The sequence below is a fragment of the Ambystoma mexicanum genome, chromosome 1p (assembly GCF_040938575.1).
Source record: "Ambystoma mexicanum isolate Mex_15411 chromosome 1p, UKY_AmexF1_1, whole genome shotgun sequence".
NCBI classification, from domain to species: Eukaryota; Metazoa; Chordata; class Amphibia; order Caudata; family Ambystomatidae; genus Ambystoma; species Ambystoma mexicanum.
In genome coordinates this window covers 272344821-272365713 of record NC_090921.1, presented here as the reverse complement: position 1 = coordinate 272365713, position 20893 = coordinate 272344821, and the positions used below count along the sequence as shown (strand labels likewise).

The 20893-nt window shown below is 49.9% G+C and overlaps 1 protein-coding gene across 12 annotated transcripts in view; it reads left to right on the top strand.

The window, feature by feature from the left end:
• Positions 1-20893, top strand: part of GNG7 (G protein subunit gamma 7) — a 796319-nt gene that overhangs the window by 703594 nt on the left and 71832 nt on the right. For all 12 annotated transcript variants that reach the window (XR_011302994.1, XR_011302995.1, XR_011302992.1 and 9 more), the window contains one exon: positions 9373-9493. Coding sequence is in view for 7 of the 12 variants with exons in the window: in XM_069646625.1 (XP_069502726.1) it covers positions 9413-9493 (81 nt within the window). In the remaining 5 variants the exon portion in view is untranslated. The remainder of the gene's footprint in view (positions 1-9372; positions 9494-20893) is intronic.

Sequence of the window (20893 nt, the reverse complement as noted above, 5' to 3'; positions counted from 1 at the left end):
GTCCAAACATTTCTACAGTCCCCATAAGTAGCACCTGGAGGCTCCAGCATCCCCAGGTCAGAGCAGTGTACAAGCACTGCAACACCCCACTTCTCCTGTATGGTGGTCCAATCTGAGAGCTCCAACTGGCCCCCAGGTCCAAAACCGCTCACTTTGCGATACCCTTCCCCTATGTCCATCTCGTTTTGGAACTGAATAGACCCCTCAAATCATTCGGCTTTTGGTGTAAAGGTACAGCTACAATTGTTGTTTCATTGGGCAAGTAAGACATTAGTGTCCTGGGCAGTCACTGTTTGAATATTAGTACCTGGCAAGGGCGGTGTGGGGGCCTCCCAACCAATGAGGAGGATCGGAAAGGGATCTTTGCCACACAGGGAAAGACCCCAGTCCGAGCCTTCTCAGATCAGGAGGCCACCATCCTCCTTCGCTGGGAACATCCTCCTTCGTGCACTCCCCACGTGCCCCAGCCCCTTCCTCCACCCCCTTTTCCCACATAGCCACTCCCCTCTGTACCCCAACCCTCCTTCCCTGCGCTGCTCTGTCCCTCGCTTGTACCTGAATAGTACTGTTCCCACCGCATCTCCGATGCATGATCAGTCACCATGGAAGGGGAGCAGGGACTACGTGTAGTCCCTTCTCCCTGTTCCCTGGGGGGCATTTTCTTTGTATACTTTTTTTTAATGGCTGCCATGTAAAGGCCATTTCTTGGGGTTTTTTTCTCGAGTTGAAAACGGCGTTAACAACGCTTCTTAATTTGACAAAAATTACAATTAGTACCCCGGTACAAAGTGCCGGGGTACTAACAGCAATAGAACCCTCGGAGGGAGAGAATTTTCGGTCTGTTAATTCCCCAGGGCTTATGTTATAGCCCTCACTTCACTCGGGGTAACTGGCACCCTGGGCCATTACTAGACTGGTAATTGCCCCCCTCTTCTCTGAGCGTGCTATTGCTTTCTTATAAATATGAAGGGCCAAGCTGTTTGTATGGCTGTGTAGGACATAAATCAGCTGGCTCTGTGCCAGTATTATCGAACCTCGGCATACTTTGTTTTGCCGCTTATACGTCTAGATTGGAAGAGTCGGTGGGGTACCTTCAGGCCAGCTCTTAAACCACATTCCTCTCGACTGATGAGCGCTTGTCTGGGCATGTAACTGAGAGCCCATAGAGAATAAAGGGGGCAACTGTTCTCTGGGAAATCCTCTTCTGTCCCATCGTACTAGCGACAGAACCACCCCTATACTTCTCGTGTGCATTCTTTAGGGACAGAGGTTTCCAAATTACTGCCTGCAAAAAGACATTGAGACCAAGGCAATCTTTTGTGCCTGGTCACAGTGTAAGATAACATTACATAGAACCGTTGACCATTGTATTCTTTTGTTTTTCCTTGTGCTTTTGCTAGATGTGATTAAAGGAACTAGTTTCCATTTAAAATAAAATCTACCTGGACATTGGTTTACTTGTTTTCCTTATGGTGTCGCTCAGTTGTGTTGTGTGCTCATCCTGTGATAAACCATTGTGACGAGAGATGTCAACACCTACACTTAAGTGAGAAAAGGCTGCTGTGAGGCTAATGTTTCCTGTATTTACATCCTATAAGTCGTATGGGGTACGATTCGAGTCAAGAGGATTCTGTGGATAAGATGAAAACATAAATGAGCCCAACGGCCTCACCTCAGATCGAATAGTCTGCATGGACCCTCCACAAAGAGCCAAAGTGCTGGCCACCCACACCCAAAAACACCAGCCTGCAGAGAGCCTTCCCCATGGCCAAACACCCTAAGCCCACGAGCCCGCACCCAACAGTCAAGTCCGATCATCTACAAAAGTGGCCCTGAGGCACCCTGCTGGACTGATTGGGTCCCTTTCGCCACCTCACTCCTCCCATTGCTAGTCTTCACTACTCCACCTCTCAGGTTCCCCTTTCTCCTCTCCTTAACCTCCCCATGCCATGTGCAGGTCCCTTTTTGCTCTCCCGTCTGTTCACCTAGGCTGTGTCGATGAGATTCTATTTGAGAAGTGAAAGTACTAGTATGCAAGAGACATCATGGGGCAAGGAAGCTTCCACCGCTTTTTCGGCCACTGTCGATTAATCCCAGGCATTTGACTTAATCGCTCTCTGCTCTGGAGGAAGTTAAGAAGACTAGAAGCTCCCTCCAATGTTGCTCTCCATCTCCATCTTCATTCTCATGCATGCCAATGGCTGTCTCCAGGTGCGCTTGAGCAGGTGCACATAGAGTTGTCCAGGAACATACCTGCTAAGAGAGGATTAAGACAGGGGTTTGTCCTGGGCCCGTCCGTGCCTGATGAATTTATGCTTAGCCAACCTGGGGGAGCATCTATAGTAGTCCAGCTTTGCCCCTACCTAAAATTGCTTATGTTTTAATACCTTATGTTACATATGCTGATGGTGTATTCTTGATGGACAAAACACAGTTTGGGTTGCAGAGGCAACTGGTATCTATACAGTTTTATTCCATCAAGAACAAACTAGTTATTAACGAGAAGACCCTCATCCGCTTGGTGGGTAATGCGAGAAAGAAGATGGGTTTTAAATTGAAGGTGGGAAGTCAAGTCTTGGTCCTGGCAGCATCTGTTATGTATTTGGGTCTGTTTCTTAACTCTGTACCATCTCAGGAAAGTATGTTGGCCCGTTCAGTGGAGAATGTTGACCAGCTGGCATCGCAGATGAAAAAGATCCATGGGAAATATTGTTGATTTTCATTACTGCCTTTGATTAGTTTTTATGATATGAAGGTAGTCCCGGCCCTTCTATTCAGCATGGAAATGGCCAAGATTACTAGATAAATTAACTGGGAATCTCTGGAAGTCAGACTTTGGCGCAGGGCTCTGATCCTCCCTGCCCATACTTTGCGTTTCATACTGTGACTTACCTCCCTAAAATGACACTTGTAGGGGAAAGTCTTGACCTTTTTATATAGGAATGTACTAGTTCCAGTGACAGAAACATTGTACATAGATTTGACAGAGGCAATGTCTTCTGGCAGGTTTTTGACTCTAGTGAATTTTGAGAAAAAGCAAGGTGATATTGACTACAACCTCAGGGCAGAGGAACATATTTGCAATCCGACAAAGGCCAAAAAGAAACTACTAGACTATGATTGGATTTGGACAATAAAGGTGTGAATTCACATAAACTAAATGAAAATCCGTTTGTTGTTGACAGGAGAATGGGGACAGTGGCTCTTTATTGGAAAAGGTTCCCCAACTCCTATTGGAGATCCCAGTATTTAAGAGTTTGGCTAAACTTACTTTTGACCGGTGAGGTATTTTAAAAGCGTAACCAAAATGCTACCATTGGGGTTTGCAATTGCTGCAAAAAGGTAGGAGTGAACTTTGGTCTAAGTATGTAAAACATCAAGAGGCTGAGGGTCTATGCCTAGCTGAATAGGGCAAAGGTCTACATTACAATGCTACCAGACGCACCTGCACCTGCGGCCGAGAAGCAAGCCAAGGTAGCCATGGAGTGGGGAGGCCAGATGTACAGTTCCATGTACTCTTACGCAAGTGGAGTGCTGACGTGGATTGCTCCGGGGACACTGTTCCAACTCCTAAAACAAGAAAGGGACATGGAGGGCAGAGTACTGATTATACAAGGAATGCTAGAGAACCAGGAGGTGTGCCTGGTGAAAACGTATGCTCCGAACCACGACGCAACAGCGTTCTTCAGGACACTCATGCCCCAGCTGGCCATATATAGTATCTGGGCCGGTGACTTTAACTGTACACTAGACCCCCGACTGGATAGGTTGGACACCAAGCATAAGAAGCCAGCGCCGCCGGCCAGAGCACTAGGGAAGATATTGGAGCAGCTGGAACTAGATATCTGGAGAAAGGTACACGTGGGCATTAGGGGATACCCATATTATAGCACCCCACATGGGACATTCACTCGAATAGACTATCTGTTCACGGGCAAGGAGACGCTGGGGGAATTTACCAGGGCACACATTCATGCACGTGCATTATCTGACCACGCTCCGTTGGGTGCGGCATGGGCACATACATACAAAAGAGCCCCCATACCCACATGGCGATTGAGGGCAGAAGCACTATTCGATGGGGAATTCCAGGAGCACATCCAGAGCATGATGGACAACTATTTTGAACACAATGCAGGGAGTTTGGATGACACTGGAATGGTCTGGGAAGCCCTTAAGGTGGTAGTTAGAGGAGCGGAAATAGGGAAGACGGGTGGCCTCAGCGGAGATATCTTGGCCGAACTAGAAGAGTAGAAAGAGAGATCGAAAGGGTGGAAGTACGAGCGGGGGAGATGGGAGAAGAACTGGGGGGGATCCTCACTATCCCGAGGCAGCAGTGTATGGCAAGCTCGGAGAGGTAGGGGAAGCTGGATTACAGGAAGTATATACAGAGGCTACATGCAGAGGGAGACGAACCCAGCAGGCTTCTAGCCTGGCTAACGAAACAGGAGGGTAGGCAGGAACCAATAAATGCAATTAAAGACGAGCAGGGGGAGGTGATTAGAACCCACATAGGCATTAATAGGGTCTTCTCGCGATTCTACGACAAACTATATTCCCGGGTACAGGAAGCGGAGGCGGGAGATATCGCCGAAATCAACCTTCCCCAGCTAACAGAGGGCCAACTCAAATGTTAGACGCGCCCCTCACAGTGGAAGAACTGTCTGCAGTTATAGCCCAACTCCCGACAGGTAAGTCTCCGGGGCCCAATGGGTTACCTGGTGAATTCTAGAAGAAATACAGAGATAGCCTAGCCCCAAAATTATTGGAGACACTGGTGGAGGCATACAAGAGGGGACGGCTCCCAAGAAGTATGTCAGAATCCATAATAGTACCAATATTGAAGCCAGGGAAACGGCCTCTAGAGTGCGGTTCCAATCGACCAATTTCCCTAATAAATCAAAATTCCAAGATCCTTAGAGCGGCACTGGCCAACCGGCTCAAAAGGGTCATACCAACGCTGTTGCACCCAGATCAAACGGGGTATGTACCGGCAAGAAATACAATGTGGAATCTCTGCAGACTCCACTACACACAGGTGGCTCTGGATAAAATAGGGAAGGCCATGCAGTTTTGGAGGACACTACCGTTGGGGATGATGGGGAGGGCGGCCCTATTGAAGATGAGGGTCCTATCCCGCCTCCTATATTTCACTAACATTCCTTACAACATCCCTGGGTCATTCTTTAAACTACTACATGCTAAGGCAAGGGAGTACCTGTGGGGAGGAGGGAGACAAAACGAATCGGGAAAAGGGGGAAAGCGCAGTGGCATCACTGGATGCCATAAAGGCATTTGATTCGGTGAACTGGGATTGGCTCTTGGAAGTGCTTGCCCACTTTGGGATATGTGAAGGGTTTATATGCTGGATCAAGCTCTTATACAAGGATCCAAGGTCGAAGGGGGAAGTCCGGCAGGCACGTTTCAGTGGAGTGGAGCATAGCACGTGATACGAAGCAGGGATGCCCATTGTCCCCGATGTTGTATATGCTGGCCCTGTAACCATTTGCAGCATTTTTGAGGGCTGAGTACAGGGGCACTGGAATAGTGATAGAGGGGGGAGGGAAGTATACCAAATATCAATCTACGCAGATGACATGCTGCTTTATGTCCAGAACCCACGGACCCCCTTGCCGGACCTGCTGGAAGCCCTGGGAGCATTCAGCGGGCTGACGGGAATTATCATCAATGAGGAAAAATCCTTGGTATTCCCCTTGGTGGGCCTGAGGGTCACGATCCCAGACCGGTTACCGGATCTAGCCCTCACATGGACCCCACTCACTTTCAGATATCTAGGAGTGGATATATATCTTGACACTAAAGAGACGCATAAGGCCAACACACAGGTAGCCCTGGATAAAATAGGGAAGGCCATGCAGTTTTGGAGGATACTACCGTTGGGGATGATGGGGAGGGCGGCCCTATTGAAGATGACGGTCCTATCCCGCCTCCTATATTTCACTAACATTCCTTACAACATCCCTGGGTCATTCTTTAAACTACTACACGCTAAGGCAAGGGAGTTCCTGTGAGGAGGAGGGAGAAACGAGGGGTAGCATTGAACACACTACATAGGGACTATGGGGTACATCAGGCTCCTGGATTTCGAACAATATTATTTGGCAGCTCAACTTCAATTCGTGGTGTAATGGCTGGGCAAGGACCCATCCATAGATTCAATACTTATCCGACCGTCGGTGCAGTGATATTACCTGAGAGCGCTCCTGTGGATAGACAATGCCTCAGCCAAAACGCTCCCCAATATGGTCAAGATGGGCAGAGCCCTATGAAAAGAGTGTGGAAAATCCAAGGCATAAGGGACCCCTGCTCCAGGCAAATCCCCCTGGCGGGATTAGTCGATGCCCGCATCACAAACCTGGCAACGTTCAGAGCACAGTGGGAGGATAAGGGAGTAGCTCAAATAGGGGATCTGTGGCAAGATGGACACTGGGTGGAATTCCATACCCTGGTAGAAGAGCAGGGCATACACAGGGGCCAATTAATATTCTACAATAACATGGTCCGAACGATATGGAAGAGATGGGAGACCTTGCCAGAGGCGGAAGACGCAGGGGGGCACTAGATGCAAGGTATGTCTCGCAGGGGGGGGCACACAGTCTTCAGGCTTTACGAACAACTGCGAGGTGGCAACAACACAAGGGAATTACAAACACAAGTTAAATGGGAGGAGGAGCTTCAGAAACCTTTCACGGTCGAGGAATGGAACAGAGCCCTCAGATATACAAAAAAGGTCTCCAGGAATGCAAGGTTCAGACAGATGCAACTCTATCTCATACATGGGGCATACCTAACACCGAAAAGGATGTCGAGAATGGGGAGTAGACAGACCCAGAGCTGCCAGCGCTGCTCTCAGGAGCTGGCAGATATGTTGCACATATTCTGGACATGGCCGAGAATGACATACTTTTGGGACACTATCAAGGAAAGAGTGTCGAAGGGGGTTTTCCAAATGCAAGCATGGTCGCCAGGATCTTACCTGCTGGGCCTGTTCCGAGGGGACAAGCAGAGGACACACCTGGCAAAAATGAAAGACTTGATAACAATATTGGCGAAACGCTGAATAGCAATGGTGTGGAATACAAGCACGGGACCCTCAATAGAGGGGTGGTGGGCAGACGTGCAAAACTGGGCGAAATCCGAAACAGCAGTGTGGACAAAGGATACGCAAAGGGGAGAAGTCGACAGTGGGGCTAAGGTGTTGGCATGGAACACCCTTGTACAGGACCTGTTCGGCAGTAGTAAAAGAGACCGCACGGGTGAGTCAGGAGGCCTGGATGAGGACTAACCAGACGACAGAGCGACACTCTGAGAGCACGAGTTGAAATGAATCAAGGGTGGGATGGCTGGCCCACTGGCACCCAGGCGACATACACAGCGTAGCATAAGAACATCATGGACAGAGGAAGAGGGGACCTTGCCGTGAATCGAGCAGACAAGAACAATACGAACTCCAACTTGAAGGTGCCAGTAGAGATGAGATGTGTGTTGTTGTTAAGTTGTTGTGTGTTATGTTTTGTGTTGGAAATGCAAATAAGTTTTTTTTTTTTTTTAAAACGTGAAACATTTACAGTATATAAGTGTCCGTTTTTTATGCGATTAACCAGTGGTGAAGAGACCGGATTGACCTTAGTGTAGTCAAACTGCTTAAGGCTGCAAGGCTCATTGAGCTGAGATGGTGAAGAAGATGGGGGAGCGAAAACATGGTCTACTTTGGGGTTGCCCTTTTGTTGCAGGTTTGCACTTTGCACTTTAATATGCTAATGAATTGTACTTTTTTTATTATTCGATGTGAGACTGGGGAATATTATAAGCGATGTGTTCGAGCAGGATTCCCAATGGTTTTCAAAGTGTGTTTTCAAGTGGTGTGATTTTAAATGTATTGGTGCTATGCATGTGTGGTGATTTTGACTTTTTATCTTAAAATGTACTGCAATTGTATTATTGTATCATTTTATTTTTTAGTTTAGAAATGTCTTGCTTTTAGCACTTGTGATGAATTCGTTTTTTATAAAGGTTGTTTTATAAAACGGATATTAAAATGAAAAAAATAAAAATCTAGTAACTGGCCAGTCCCACTCCAGATCTACTGTTTCGTATTCGGAATCCTGCCCACGTGTTCCTATTCACAGGTGTCTGTGGTTGCGTCACACGGAACACCTGTTGGGCTGTTGTAAGGTGTGTCAGGCAACTGGGAAGGTGTGCTTGGGCCAGTGCCAACCACAAGCAGCAATGTTTGCTGCAAGTGTTGTGAAGCACGTGGAAGTGGGTGCTGGGAGTCCTTTGTCACTGCGCCCCTGCACTGGGTAGTCTGCCTGTTGATGCGACCCGTGCCCCAGAGAGACTTCGTATAACTGTACACCCTGACCTTTCCCTTTTCACTGCCAGTGTGTGTGTGCAGGCAGCAGTCTTGTGGCTAGTTCATGCACCTGAGTCACAGGAGACCATTGGTGCACCTTTTGCAGTAATGTGTGATAACGTCTTCACAGGGGTCTCTAGAACTTAGTAACTTTTGAGTTTGATCGGCCCAATTACCTGCATGAGGACAAACGCCTTCTGTAGCGTGTTAACATTTTCTCTTTGCCACGTTAGGGATTGTGGTGACCTTAAGAATCATGCTCCAGACCTTTCGGATATGACCTTGCACCAAAGAATGCTGTGGATTCTTCTGGAGTTTCGGGGCTCCCCAAAGGGCCCCCGATGACTGATCCTAGCTCTTTGTCCAGTTCCTAATCCTTGTAGTTCAGTGACCATATTGATATGTAAAATGGTGTGTAGGACAGCTGAAGTAACTGGTACTGTGTGCACTACCTACTGGCAGGACGATCTACTCGGCACACATCGGTGGGAGTTTTAATGCCGGAGACCCTCCTGCATACACGAGCACAACTGAAGTTTCAAGTACGGACTCTCCTCCCTCTGGTCAATCACTGTCTCGGGGCATCTGCCACCATCCTCCGAGGGTGCTGCCCAGTGAGCAAGCCTCTACATTTAGAGAACGTCTGCCGGCAGTCTGGCATAACTGAGGCACAGTATACAGGAGATAAAACACATTATAGATCATATCAACGAATCTGACCCGACATGGATGCACCCATTGGCAGGCATGTGCCTTCCAAGTACCATGGTGGCAAAACACATTTAGGGTTAATTTTATGTGTTGTAGTGCTCAAACAAAGTAAGGTAAATCGCCAAGCTCACCAGTGAGTAATGATTAGAGAAACCCTTTGTGGTGTATTATTATGCGTCCTGTTCAAGTCTCCGAAGTGCATGATCCGAATGCGAGCCTAAAATGATGTTACTCTTCTACCCTCTTCTGTCTCTCAAAGGTGCCTATGTTCTTATTCTCTGCAGCATTTTCTGAATTGATTGGGCCTGGAACCGATGGCAAACAATGTCAACCACTAATAACATAGCACAGGCCAGAAAGCTGGTGGAGCAGCTCCGGATCGAAGCTGGCATTGAAAGGATTAAGGTGAGGGTTGGGGCATAAATTGTTATCAGTGCATTATGTGTTTTAAGGGCTGATAGTTGCGTGAAGAAGCATGGGTGCCTAACCAGGGTGAAAGCATAAGGGAGCGTGGGTTCCTTCAAACTTCCTGGAAGAATTATCTACCAGGCTAGTCAGGGCCGCCCTTAAGGGCAGCAGCGCCCTGGGTGAATTGGCGCCCTCTCGCCCACCGCGCCCCCCTAGTTAACAGGGGGCGGGGCGGAAGGGGGCAGGGCCAGAAGGGGCCAATTTTTTTAATCATTTATTTTAAAAAAAAATTTTTAACTTCCTCGCTTTGGCGAGGAGGTTAAATAGGGCGCGTTAACACCCCATTGCCATTGAATGAGCCCGCCGCGGGTTCATTCAATGGCAATGAGGCGCCTGCCACGCTTTCTGCCACCACGCCAGCTCGGGGGAGCCCTTGAAAGACTCCTCGGAGCTGGTGTGGTGTGGGGCTAATGGTGTCTTTTCTTGTGAAAAGGGCCCGCGGCAGAGCGGCGCATTTAAATGCACCCCCCCTGTCACGGGCACAATTTACAGTAAAAGGCCACCTGCTGCACCTTCTGCCACAACGCCAGCTCGGGGGAGCCCTTGAAAGACTCCTCCAAGCTGGCGTGGTGGGGTCAAAAGGCAACCTTGGGGGCGTGGCGCCCCGGGCGGTCGCCCGGCTCAACCCCCACCCCTCCTAAGGCCCGCTCTGAGGCTAGTAGTGGGAGAGCCACACACTCCAAATCTTGCTCTCTCTCGCACAGTCACTCTCAATCCCTCACACTCTTTCATGCACTCACCTAAATCACACACCCTTTTTTTTTCTGCGTCGATGCGCGGTCCTCAAGGACCTCCTCCGATGGCCGACTTCACCCGATGTGATAAGTAGGACGCCTGTAGCCTCAGTTCCGTTTTTTCCACGAACGTGTTCGCTTCGTGAATCTCGATACGCCTCGACACTTTGGAGTTTCTGTTGTTCATCTCGGTTCTTCGAACCTGCTTGTGTACGTTTTCTTCGTGAAGATGTCTACTTCGTCTTCCACACCGCGTCCGGGCTTTAAGAAGTGCAGGGACTGTGGGTCCAAGATGTCGGTCATGGACTCGCACAACGCCTGCCTCTGGTGCCTCGGGGAGGCCCATGACACGGATGACTGTGTCGACTGCCAGTCGCTCACGTCGAAAGCCTTGCGGGAGCACAAGAAGAAGTTATCGGTAGGTAAGGTGTCCAAGCCCCGGAAGTCGAGGTCTGCGGGGCTTTCGACGGACAACTCGAGGGGCGATTCTCTGCGTCGTCGTTGGAAGTCTAGTGGGTCTCGGTCCCGGTCTCGCCACTCCTCTGCCTCTTAGAGGCACTCCCGGAAGCGCCGTCATCGGTCGCCTTCCCCATCCTCATCCGAAGACTCTGCCTGTCGGCGGGTCGCTTACCCCACCAAGCATGCGACACCGGAGGAATGGGCTTCCTTCGGGAAGAAAATGTTGGCGATTCTTGAATCGCAGGGCACTGGTCCGTCCGCGCCTCCAAGTGGGGTCGGTCATGATCAGCCAAGAGACGCCGCTCACACGCCCTCGGGCTCGGTTGGTCGTCACGATTCGCGGGAAAGGTCCCGCTCGGACAAGGGGAATCGTTCTCGGCATGCCCGGTCCAGGTCCCGGTCCTCGACGCGCTCGAGACCGCGTGAACCTGTGAAGTCTTCGAGGAAGACATCGACGCCTGTGGCGCCGAGGTGGTCGACGGACTCTCGAGGCTCCGCCTCTGAGGAAGTTGGTGATGCCGTCGGCGCCCAGGATGTCGAGAGACATGCTCGGGGCTCCGCCTTCGAAGCCTGTGTCGACGCTGTGTCTGTCATTGATGCCGATTCTCTCTGCGCCAATTCACTCGACGCCTTTCGTGTCGACGGGGGTACCCCGTGGCTCGGGGGATCCACCTAGGAAGGCTCTGGCCAAGGTCAAGCATGGCTTTGGTTCCAGTTCTGTGCCTTCTTACCGCCATCTGGAATTCATTTCAGAGGTGGATGAGGGCTCTGATGATGGCATGGTGCCTGACACGGTGCCTGACGAGATTCTCTCAGGCCATAGCCAGTTTGAGGACCTGAGGCAGTCCCTGCATGATGCTAGTGGGCTGGACACCTCTCCAGAGGTGGAGTTTTGTAGGCCTGAGCCTGGCACTCATGCCGATTCTTCGTACCGCCGACTTATGTCACGGGTCTCTGAGTACTTAGGATGGTCTGCTCCCCCAGGGGAGTGTATTCAGGATGACCTTACGGATATCCTTGACATTGGTTCACCAACTGACCCGGTACTGCCATTCCATATGGCTCTGCTACGGAGAGTTTCCCGGCAGTGAGCAAGTCTACTTGTCCAAGCACCCTACTCCGGAGAGTTTGATGGTGCAGGCGGCTACGGCCCCGGCAAAGCAGGCGTCATACCCTACCATCCCTCCTGATAGGGACGACAAGCGTTTTGACGGCTTGACGTTTTCTGCAGGGAGTATGGCGCTTCAGGCGGCCAATTCCATTTGTGCCTTGTCTCGTTTCACGCATGTTTCACGCACACTCTGTGGAACTGTTTTTCCTTGGCGGCTGAACATATTCCCGAAAGGGATGAACCGGATGGTTTCCTTGCCATAGTTCAGGATGGCAAGGGTGCTATGTGTGAGGCCGTTCAGTCGGGTTTGGACATGGCAGATTGCGTCAGCCGGTCCTTGGCGGCGAGCACCGTAATACGCAGGTCTGCGTGGTTGCGGAAGTCGGGGTTTGCTCCTGATGTGCAGGCCAGGCTCCTCAACATGCCCTTTGACGGGGAACATCTTTTTGGCAGCAAGGCTGACGAGAGCCTTGAGAGGTTGTAGACCTCCAAAGCTGCAGCGAAGTCGTTAGGCGCTGCAGTTAGACAATCTCCACCTTTTCGTCCTAGGGGACAGCAATGGAGGGGAGGTTCCTTTCGTTATTACTCATCCTTTAGTAAACCGAGAGGAGCTGCCAATCAAAGGGGCCACCGTAGGAGTGCCAGAAGTGGAAAACAAGGTACTCGAGGTGCCAAGGCCGCTAGGGCTGTTCCCTCTTTGCCCTCAGGCAACGCAGCAGCCGCTTCAGCTCAGTTATGAGGCCATGTCCCATGGTTCGCCGGTTGGGGGAAGGCTTGCGCAGCATCTTGCAGAGTGGCGCACCATTACTTCAGATATGTGGGTTCTGGAGATCATAACCCACGGCTACTGTCTTCCTTTCCGGCAGAGGCCTCAAGACAATCCACCGGGGAATCTCTCTTTGAAGAGTCCGGATCCGCTCCTTGCGCAGGAAATTCAATCCCTGCTGGAGAAAGGCGCCATAGAACTCGTGCCTGTAGCGGATAGGAACAAGGGATGGTATTCCCCTTATTTTTTGATTTCCAAGAAAGACGGGGGATTGAGACCCATCATGGACTTGCGCGGTTTGAACAAAGCCCTCAGGCGCGGTTTGAACAAACTCCTCAGGAAGGACAAGTTCAAGATGGTTACTCTCAAGTCCTTCAACTTCAGGACTGGTTGGTGTCTCTCGACCTCAAGGACGCTTATTATCATGTGCCGATCCATCCAAAACACAAGAAGTACCTGAGGTTTGCGGTTGGCGACTCACACTTTCAGTTTTGGGTCCTGCCGTTGGGATTGACCTCCGCCTGAGGGTCTTCACCAAGCTCATGGTAATGGGGGCAGTGCACCTCAGGAAAGGGGGGATTCACGTCTACCCCTACCTGGATGATTGGTTGATCAGGGCGCACTTTCCCGAGAAAGTCCTGGATCATCGGTCAGTCACCTGCCACCCCCTCCACAAGCTGGCCTTCTCCCTTAACTTGAAGTCCCATTTGACACCAACTCAGAGGCTCCAGTACATCGGAGCAGTGCTCGACACGTCCCTGGGGCAGTGTTTTCCTCCCCAGGTGAGGGCTCATCACATTCAGCAGATGGTGCACAAGTTTCAACTTGCCCAGACTCTCCCAGCGTTCGAGTTCTTGAGATTGCGCGGCCTCATGGCATCCTGCATTCTTCTGGTGCCAGAGGCCAGGTTGCGGATGAGATCTTTGCAATGGGCACTCAAACTCCAGTGGTCTCAGTCCTCCAGCAGGATGTCGGACCCTGTTCAGGTGGCGTCTTCGGTCGCCCAGTACTTTCTGTGGTGGGCCGACAAAGGCAATCTGATGAGGGGGGCTCCATGTTGGCTGCCCTGGCCGGAGGTGACGATCGTGACGGACGCATCCCTCATGGGATGGGGAGCTCATGCCAACAAGTTGACAGTCAGCGGTCGTTGGTCTCCATTGGGGTCCAGACTCCATATCAATGTGTTGGAGCTGAGGGCCGTCAGGCTAGCCCTGAAGGCTTTTCTGCCGTCTGTGAGGAAAGAATGTTCTGATCCTGACGGACAACACGGTGGCCATGCACTACCTCAACAAAAAGGGGGGGGCAGGGTCACTTCCTCTGTGCAGGGAGGTGATGCAGCTTTAGTTCTGGGCAATCCAGCAGGAGGTTTCGATCTCAGCAGTTCATCTGGCAGGAGACGAAAACGAGACGGCGGACGCTCTGCGCAGGCAGAGCGCGATCTCTCACGAGTGGGAGTTGGCTCAGGAGATTCTCCTGGAGATCTTTGCCCTTTGGGGGACCCCTTAAGTGGATCTCTTCGCCTCCATTGTCAACCGGAAGTGCGAGAGGTTCTGCTCGTGGGAATTTCCTCCACACGGAGCCTTAGGAGACGCATTCGTGGTGGAGTGGTCATTCCCACTGCTGTACGCGTTTCCTCCAGTCCCCGTCATCCCGCAAGTACTGCGGAAGTTACAGAGGTTCGGTTCCCGGATGTTCCTCATTGCTCTGGCGTGGGCCCGGAGGACGTGCTACCCAGACCTTCTCGACTTGTCCATCTGTCCTCCACGTCTTCTTCTTTACCGAGACGATCTGCTCTCAAGGGAGGGGGGTCAGGTTCTCCATCCAGAGGTCAGTTCCCTCAACCTTCATGCTTGGTTTCTGAAAGGTTGAGGTATAAGGATTGGGACCTCACTGAAGATGTGATGGAGGTGTTGCTTTCGGCCAGAAGGCCCGCAACAAAGTCCCTGTACCATTGCTGTTGGAGTAAGTTCTGCGACTGGTGCATGGTTAAGAATGTGGATCCTTTTGCACGTGAAATTCCCATGGCTCTGTCTTTTTTGCTTTCCTTGGCCCACAGGGGCTTGCAAGTGGGGACCATTAAAGGTTACCTGGTGGCGCTGTCCATATTTAAGCGCTCGTCTGAAGAGTGTTCCTATTTTAAAATTCCTTTAATTTCTCAGTTTCTGTAAGGGCTCACTAATGTGTTCCCTCCGTCACCTTTCCAGGTGTCCGGTTGGGATTTGAACCTTGTTCTCAAGTTTCTGATGGGTGCTCCGTTTGAGCCTTTGCATTCATGCCCTTCGAGACTGTTAACTCTGAAAACTGTATTTTTAGTTGCGGTCACTTCAGTTCGTAGAGTGACTGAGTTACAGGCAATTTTTGGTTCAACCACCCTTCACTGCGTTTCATAAGGACAGGGTTGTCCTTAGAGTTCGTCCTTCTTTTCTTCTAAAGGTGGTGTCGGAATTTCATTTAGGCCAGAAGGTGGTTGTTCTGGCATTTTATCCTCCTCCACATCCTGGTAAGGAAGAGGAGAGGCTCCATAGGCTTGATCCTAGGAGAGCGTTAAGCTTCTATATTTCACGCAAGTCCCGGGTCAGAGTGGACGATCAGCTCTTTATTGGTTATGCTGGAAAGCGTTTGGGACTGGCTGGGACGAAACTGACTTTGTCTTGCTGGATTATTTTGGCTATCTCTGAGTGTTACCGCTTGGCGGGTAAGGACCCCCCCCCCGGTCGGTTTACGGGCCTATTCTACCAGGGGTATGGCTGCCTCTACTGCCCTGCAGAGGGGTGTTCCTATTCGCAACATCTGTGATGCAGCCACATGGGCTTCGGTACATACTTTTGTATGTCACTATTTCCTCGATTCCATCCGGGGGCAGGATCTGGCCATTGGCAAGGCGGTCCTTTACTCTGCAATTTGATTGGGCATGCTAAATTTCTGTTTTCTAAATTCTTTTCCCACCTCCTTGCATTGGTACTGCTTTGGGAGTCTGTCATAAATATAGAATACGTCAGAGGACCCAATCCCCTCGAAGAACAAGTTACTCTCTTACCTGGTAACGTTCTTTCGATGCGATGGTCTGACGACGTATTCCATATCGCTCCCTCCCTACCTTCCCTGCTACAGAATTTCTTATGCGATTGCAGCTTACGTTTCCGCAAGGCTTTGTGTGTCAGATCGGCAGAAGACTGGTGGCACACGTTCTGGGAAAAAACGGAAAAAACTACAACTGAGGCTACGGGCATTGTGCATCCTATTTATCACATCGGGTGATGTCGGCCGTCGGAGGAGGTCCTCGAGGACGGCGCATCGACGTCATCGACACAGGACGCAGATGCCGAAATTTTTTCGAAGCAGCACAGCTGTGGTGATTACTGTCATAGATATGGAATATGTCGTCTGACCATCCCATCGAAAGAACGTTACCAGGTAAGAGAGTAACTTGTTGTTCTAACAATGCTAAAAGGCACTCCTGTCACAATGCCTATACTGCCGGACACGTAGAAGAATGACTAACAGACAGACGATGTAGGCTGCTGCATCTGCCCAGTGTTTTGGTTGTGCCCAGGAAACAATGACATCCTACAAGATGCAGTGGACAAAATGGAATCAGGAAGTCCTATGCAGGCGAGTATCCAGCATTGCAAAAGTGGGGGGCCTGCTACTTCCCCCATAAATGCAGTGCGCACAATTCGATAGGGTCTCATTCGCGCCCACAAACCACCCACCCCTGCCCCAATCTACTTTTTTGGTAACATTAGTGGCAGGTGGCATTTTAACACACAACAAAAAAAAGAAAATTGCAGAATCATTACAGATGCAGGGAACTCATCTATTCGAGCTCTGTCCAGGCGCCCTGGGGCTAAATGCATATGGACTGCAACAACAGAAATGACTTCACAGAAAAGGACATCGCAAGGACCATCATCAGGCATTGATACTTGGAGGCACCATGGAAGTGATGTTAGAATAAGTTGCCATAAGTAAGCCAAGTGGCAAATAACATTGTGCTGCAAAATACCTAAATTGCACTATTGTTAAATCTGGAGCAACTCTATATTTAGGCTTTGATATATTGACTAATACAACATTTACATTCACACTGCGCAAAAATAAGAAGTCCATGCATCAGCCACATGCAACTGATGCATGGACTTCACTGATTTGTGTGCAGTTTGAATGTAACTGTTGTATTAGTTTCCTATAATTGTGGAGTACTTGGCAGTGTACCCACGCTCTACACTCACCTGCAGCCATTCCCCTAATAGATTTAGGTACACGCGCTTGGGTCTCTACTCTTTTTCTTGCCACAGTTTTTTGCTCTTTGACATAGTATCATATATTAACTTAAGCTATGAAGTGAATCAGAATCACTTCTAGAGCTGCAGATAAGACAGTGTGATTAAATGATCACGCCCAGGATCCCACACTTTGGTTAAATGGTGAAACCGTGATGTGGACAATTTAAGCAACTGAGCTCATCTCCACAGCTTTGGTTGATATAGATATTTATTAAGGTTTTCCTTTGCATTTCATTTGCTTCAAATAATTCTTTATAGCAATGCCTTGGAAGCAAATCACATTACACAAACTATCCTTTCATAATTAACTTTACACTATATTCCTCATCATAGACATATGTTGAGCCATAAGAGGATGCTTTAGTTTTATTCCCCCTATTCCATCCTGCATGCAAGGTCCCAATAGCATCATGCATATTAATATGAGCTTCACAAATCCCCCTTGGTTAAAGCCATAGTCATTTCATAAAGCCTGCAGCATTAGGTACCATTCTCACTGCTGATCGCTCCCTCCCATGCACATTTCTAAAGGGACACACGTTGTCCTCCCAGTAGGACACCTTTCCCGCTGGGCACCCTCATTGAGGTGCCAAAAGGGAGATGTGTCCCACTGACAAAAGTCCTGCTCAGGCTCTCAAGAGTCGCTGGAAGGGCAGACTGACACCCCTGCCCCCACACGCCTCCCGCTCGGTACGCCACTGGTCCTATAGCATCTGCTTCTACTCTGTCATAGAATAAAGAATACGGAAATCTCAATATATGAATGGAAGGTGATTCAATCTGTATTAAGAACTCCTAACAACATGCCTATTTTCCCCCCAGATGCAGTGGTCGACGTGAGCGAGAGCGTTCGGGAACGATAGTCCTCTACTTTTTAAAATTATTTTACTGTTCCTATACTTTGATTTTAAAAAGAAACCGTTCCGGAATAGTTTAGGTTTAAAATAAGTGTAGGAAGAAGTTGCAATTTTTTTTTTCAATGCACTACACTGAAAGTTCCCTTAAACAGCAGGTGTATGTGTTTGTGTGGGAGGGGCGTGGTGATGGGGTTTGTGGGGGAGTGGGTGCAGGCCAGCAGGGAACATAGTTCCACTATTTCTTTTCATACTCTTCGATCACTGCTCAGATGTGAAAGAAATCGCTGACACAAAGTGCATGCATTTTTTCCGGATTCTTGCCAAAGGACAAACTAGCAGAAGCCAGTTTCTTGTTCGTGGAAGCAGTTGTCATTGTAGACAATAAGATTAGTGGCAAAGTGTATTCCTTTGAGAGGGGTGTTGCAAAGGCAAGCATAGCTGAAACCGGGTTCATATTTGGTATATGAATAAAGATTGTTTGGTTAGCAGTATATTTATTTAGGAAGTTAATTGATGACACTTTGGTGACTGTCAAGCCGGAGAATGACACAGCAAAGGCTGTTGGTGCGTTCAGTGTGAGACTGATCTTCAAAGTAGCATATCTGCTTTTATGAGAAGTAGCAATTCTCACTATTAGGCGTTAACTTTTAACTTTTCGGGATGTGCTGACTATTTTGCGGTTGGGCACCATTTTGTTTCAGCTCATGCAAGCAGGTGGTTCTAGGCCACAGTCACCTATCGTTATCAACAAATACTCCCACGATCCACTTGCTTCTCTCATGCCTGCAGCACTCTGATGAAAGGAAATAATCAGCATCCAAGAAGCTAGTGTGGTGAATAATGTGGAGTCATCACTGATTCCCTGATGGTGGTCTCCCACATGGCTTGGGAACAGCAGCTGCTACCTGATCCTGACCCTAGGGGTGGTAATATGGGGGAGGATCATGCAGAGGGGGGCGACTACCAGGAGGAGGTGATGACTCCCTCAGGAGAGACACAGTATTCCCCCTTTTCTTATAAATAAAACTGTGTTCCCTAACCTTTTGATGGCATACTGTTATTACAGTCAAGAGCCCATTCATACACGCACATACATAAGACACACCTAACATTTCCTGTTTCTAAGGTTTTTCTATTTTAGATAGTCAAACTCTATGGACTCCATCTCCCATAAAGCCTCAAGCACTAAGACGAGGAAGGAGGAGGAGTCAATGCATATCGAAAGAAACACCAAGTTGAATGTGCAGACTAGTTGTTTTTATGGCTCTCGAGTCAACGGGACATTTAAATATGGTATCTATCCCTCGAGAGCAGGAGAGAGCAGCAAAGGAAAGCGTAGCCAGAGAGGAAGGCAGAGGCGGCCGATGGGCGAAGGATTGTGCTGGCAGAGGTCACGAACGCAGGTGTTCACAGGCAGCAGCTCGCCACTGTGAAGGCAGCTTGCCAGCATGGCACGAGGCCTGGAGAGAGACTGCAGGCACTGAGGGGAGACCGTTAGCACTCCGGAAGTAGCAGCAGAGCCCCCAGAGATACAGTAATGTCGAAAGCAGCATCCTTTGATCCCGGTCATGGAGAGAAGCCGGTGAGGAAGCGCAAAGCTGCTGGGAACATGGAAGGAAGGTCTGCAGTGTGAAGGAGGCTATCCCAGGGAGCAAGCTTCACAGCCTTAATGTGCCTGGGGTGGGGAATGCTTCAGGATACCACTGAGTCTGCCCAGAGGCATTGGGGACCCTATGGCGTGTAAGCAGATAAATGCAACAAGAATATTTGATTCTGATGTTTGCTAATCTGCTTAGAATCACATGCTGTGCATATGGTCTGACATCCAATGGTAACCGCAGAGTATTGCATCCTGTCTTTCGAGTATGGAAAGGGGACGTCGACATGGGCGTGCCTGTAACACTATCCCTACGTGACGTGTAGTGTACCCAAGATCCCTAACGTGTCGAGGTCCCTCGGATAGTTTTTTTCCGCCCAGCATACAGGTCGCCTTATGTGGAGCTTGTCAAAGACGTTGCTTATTCTCCCCTCGACCTTTGGTCGAATAATTATATAAAATAATTCAGATCACCCTATCCGTCCCTTATTTCGACGGCTGTTCCAGATCTCTGCCGAAGATCTTCAGAACTTCGGCCGGTGATCCACTCGGCGCTGCCGACCACATGGTCGGGCCTTCCGCCAGCCTATAGTGTAGGGAGAGTGGGGTCGGGGTGGACATTTCTATACAATCTGAGAATGCCTTTCCTTCCTCTTTCCCTTTTGGTCTTCGTCACTCTACCCATCCTCAGCTATGCAGAGGACTCCATTTAGGTTTTTCCCCATTTGTAAGAGCAAATTTCCTTGGAAAGATGAGCACAGACGATGTAACCGGTGCTTGCCCCTCGATCACAAGGAAGAAGGATGCGTGGCTTGTAAGCTCCTCTGTCCTAAGACATTAAAGGAGCGTAAAGTCAAGCAGTTGGCGGCCTACGGTATGTCGAAAGGCCGAGTTTTCTCCCGCTGCCACAGCCACCGAATGTGACGGCGAAAGTGACGATCAGACCTCCGAACCAGAGGTTGTTGACCTTTCGACGGAGCGCTTGCATTCCGCATCGTCTGTCCCCGGCCCTGCTAGGCACGGCTTAGGCACTGCTATGGGGAAGTCACACCCCGGTAACAAAGATGACCATGTACACAGCACTAAACACACAACCCCAAGTCAATCCTCGGCCAAGTCGAAGAAGACTTCAGCGCCAACGGGTACACCGGAGGTTCCAGCGGCACCCGCCGACCGTCGGGATGAGCAGCCCTCCTCGCAGCCACATGTGCGCCTAGCGACCGGGCCATCAAAAACAAAGGGCGCTACCCCTAATATGCCAGTTTCCGTCGAGACTCATCACAAGAAGGCGTCCGGCGATGACAGGGTTCCGGTTCCGCCGAAGAAGGCAGTCGCCGAAGACGAGGCCCCGGCACCGCCAAAAAAGTCTGCTGCCGAAGACGAGGCCCCGCCTCCGCCAATAAGGCCCCCTTCACAACCGCAGGCGGAAACTTTGCGCCTCTCGTCTGCGGAGGACATTGCCGACAGCTTAGCGAGGATTGTTTCTGCCAATTCTCAGAAACGGCAGTCAAGGGATTCTTCGAGGCC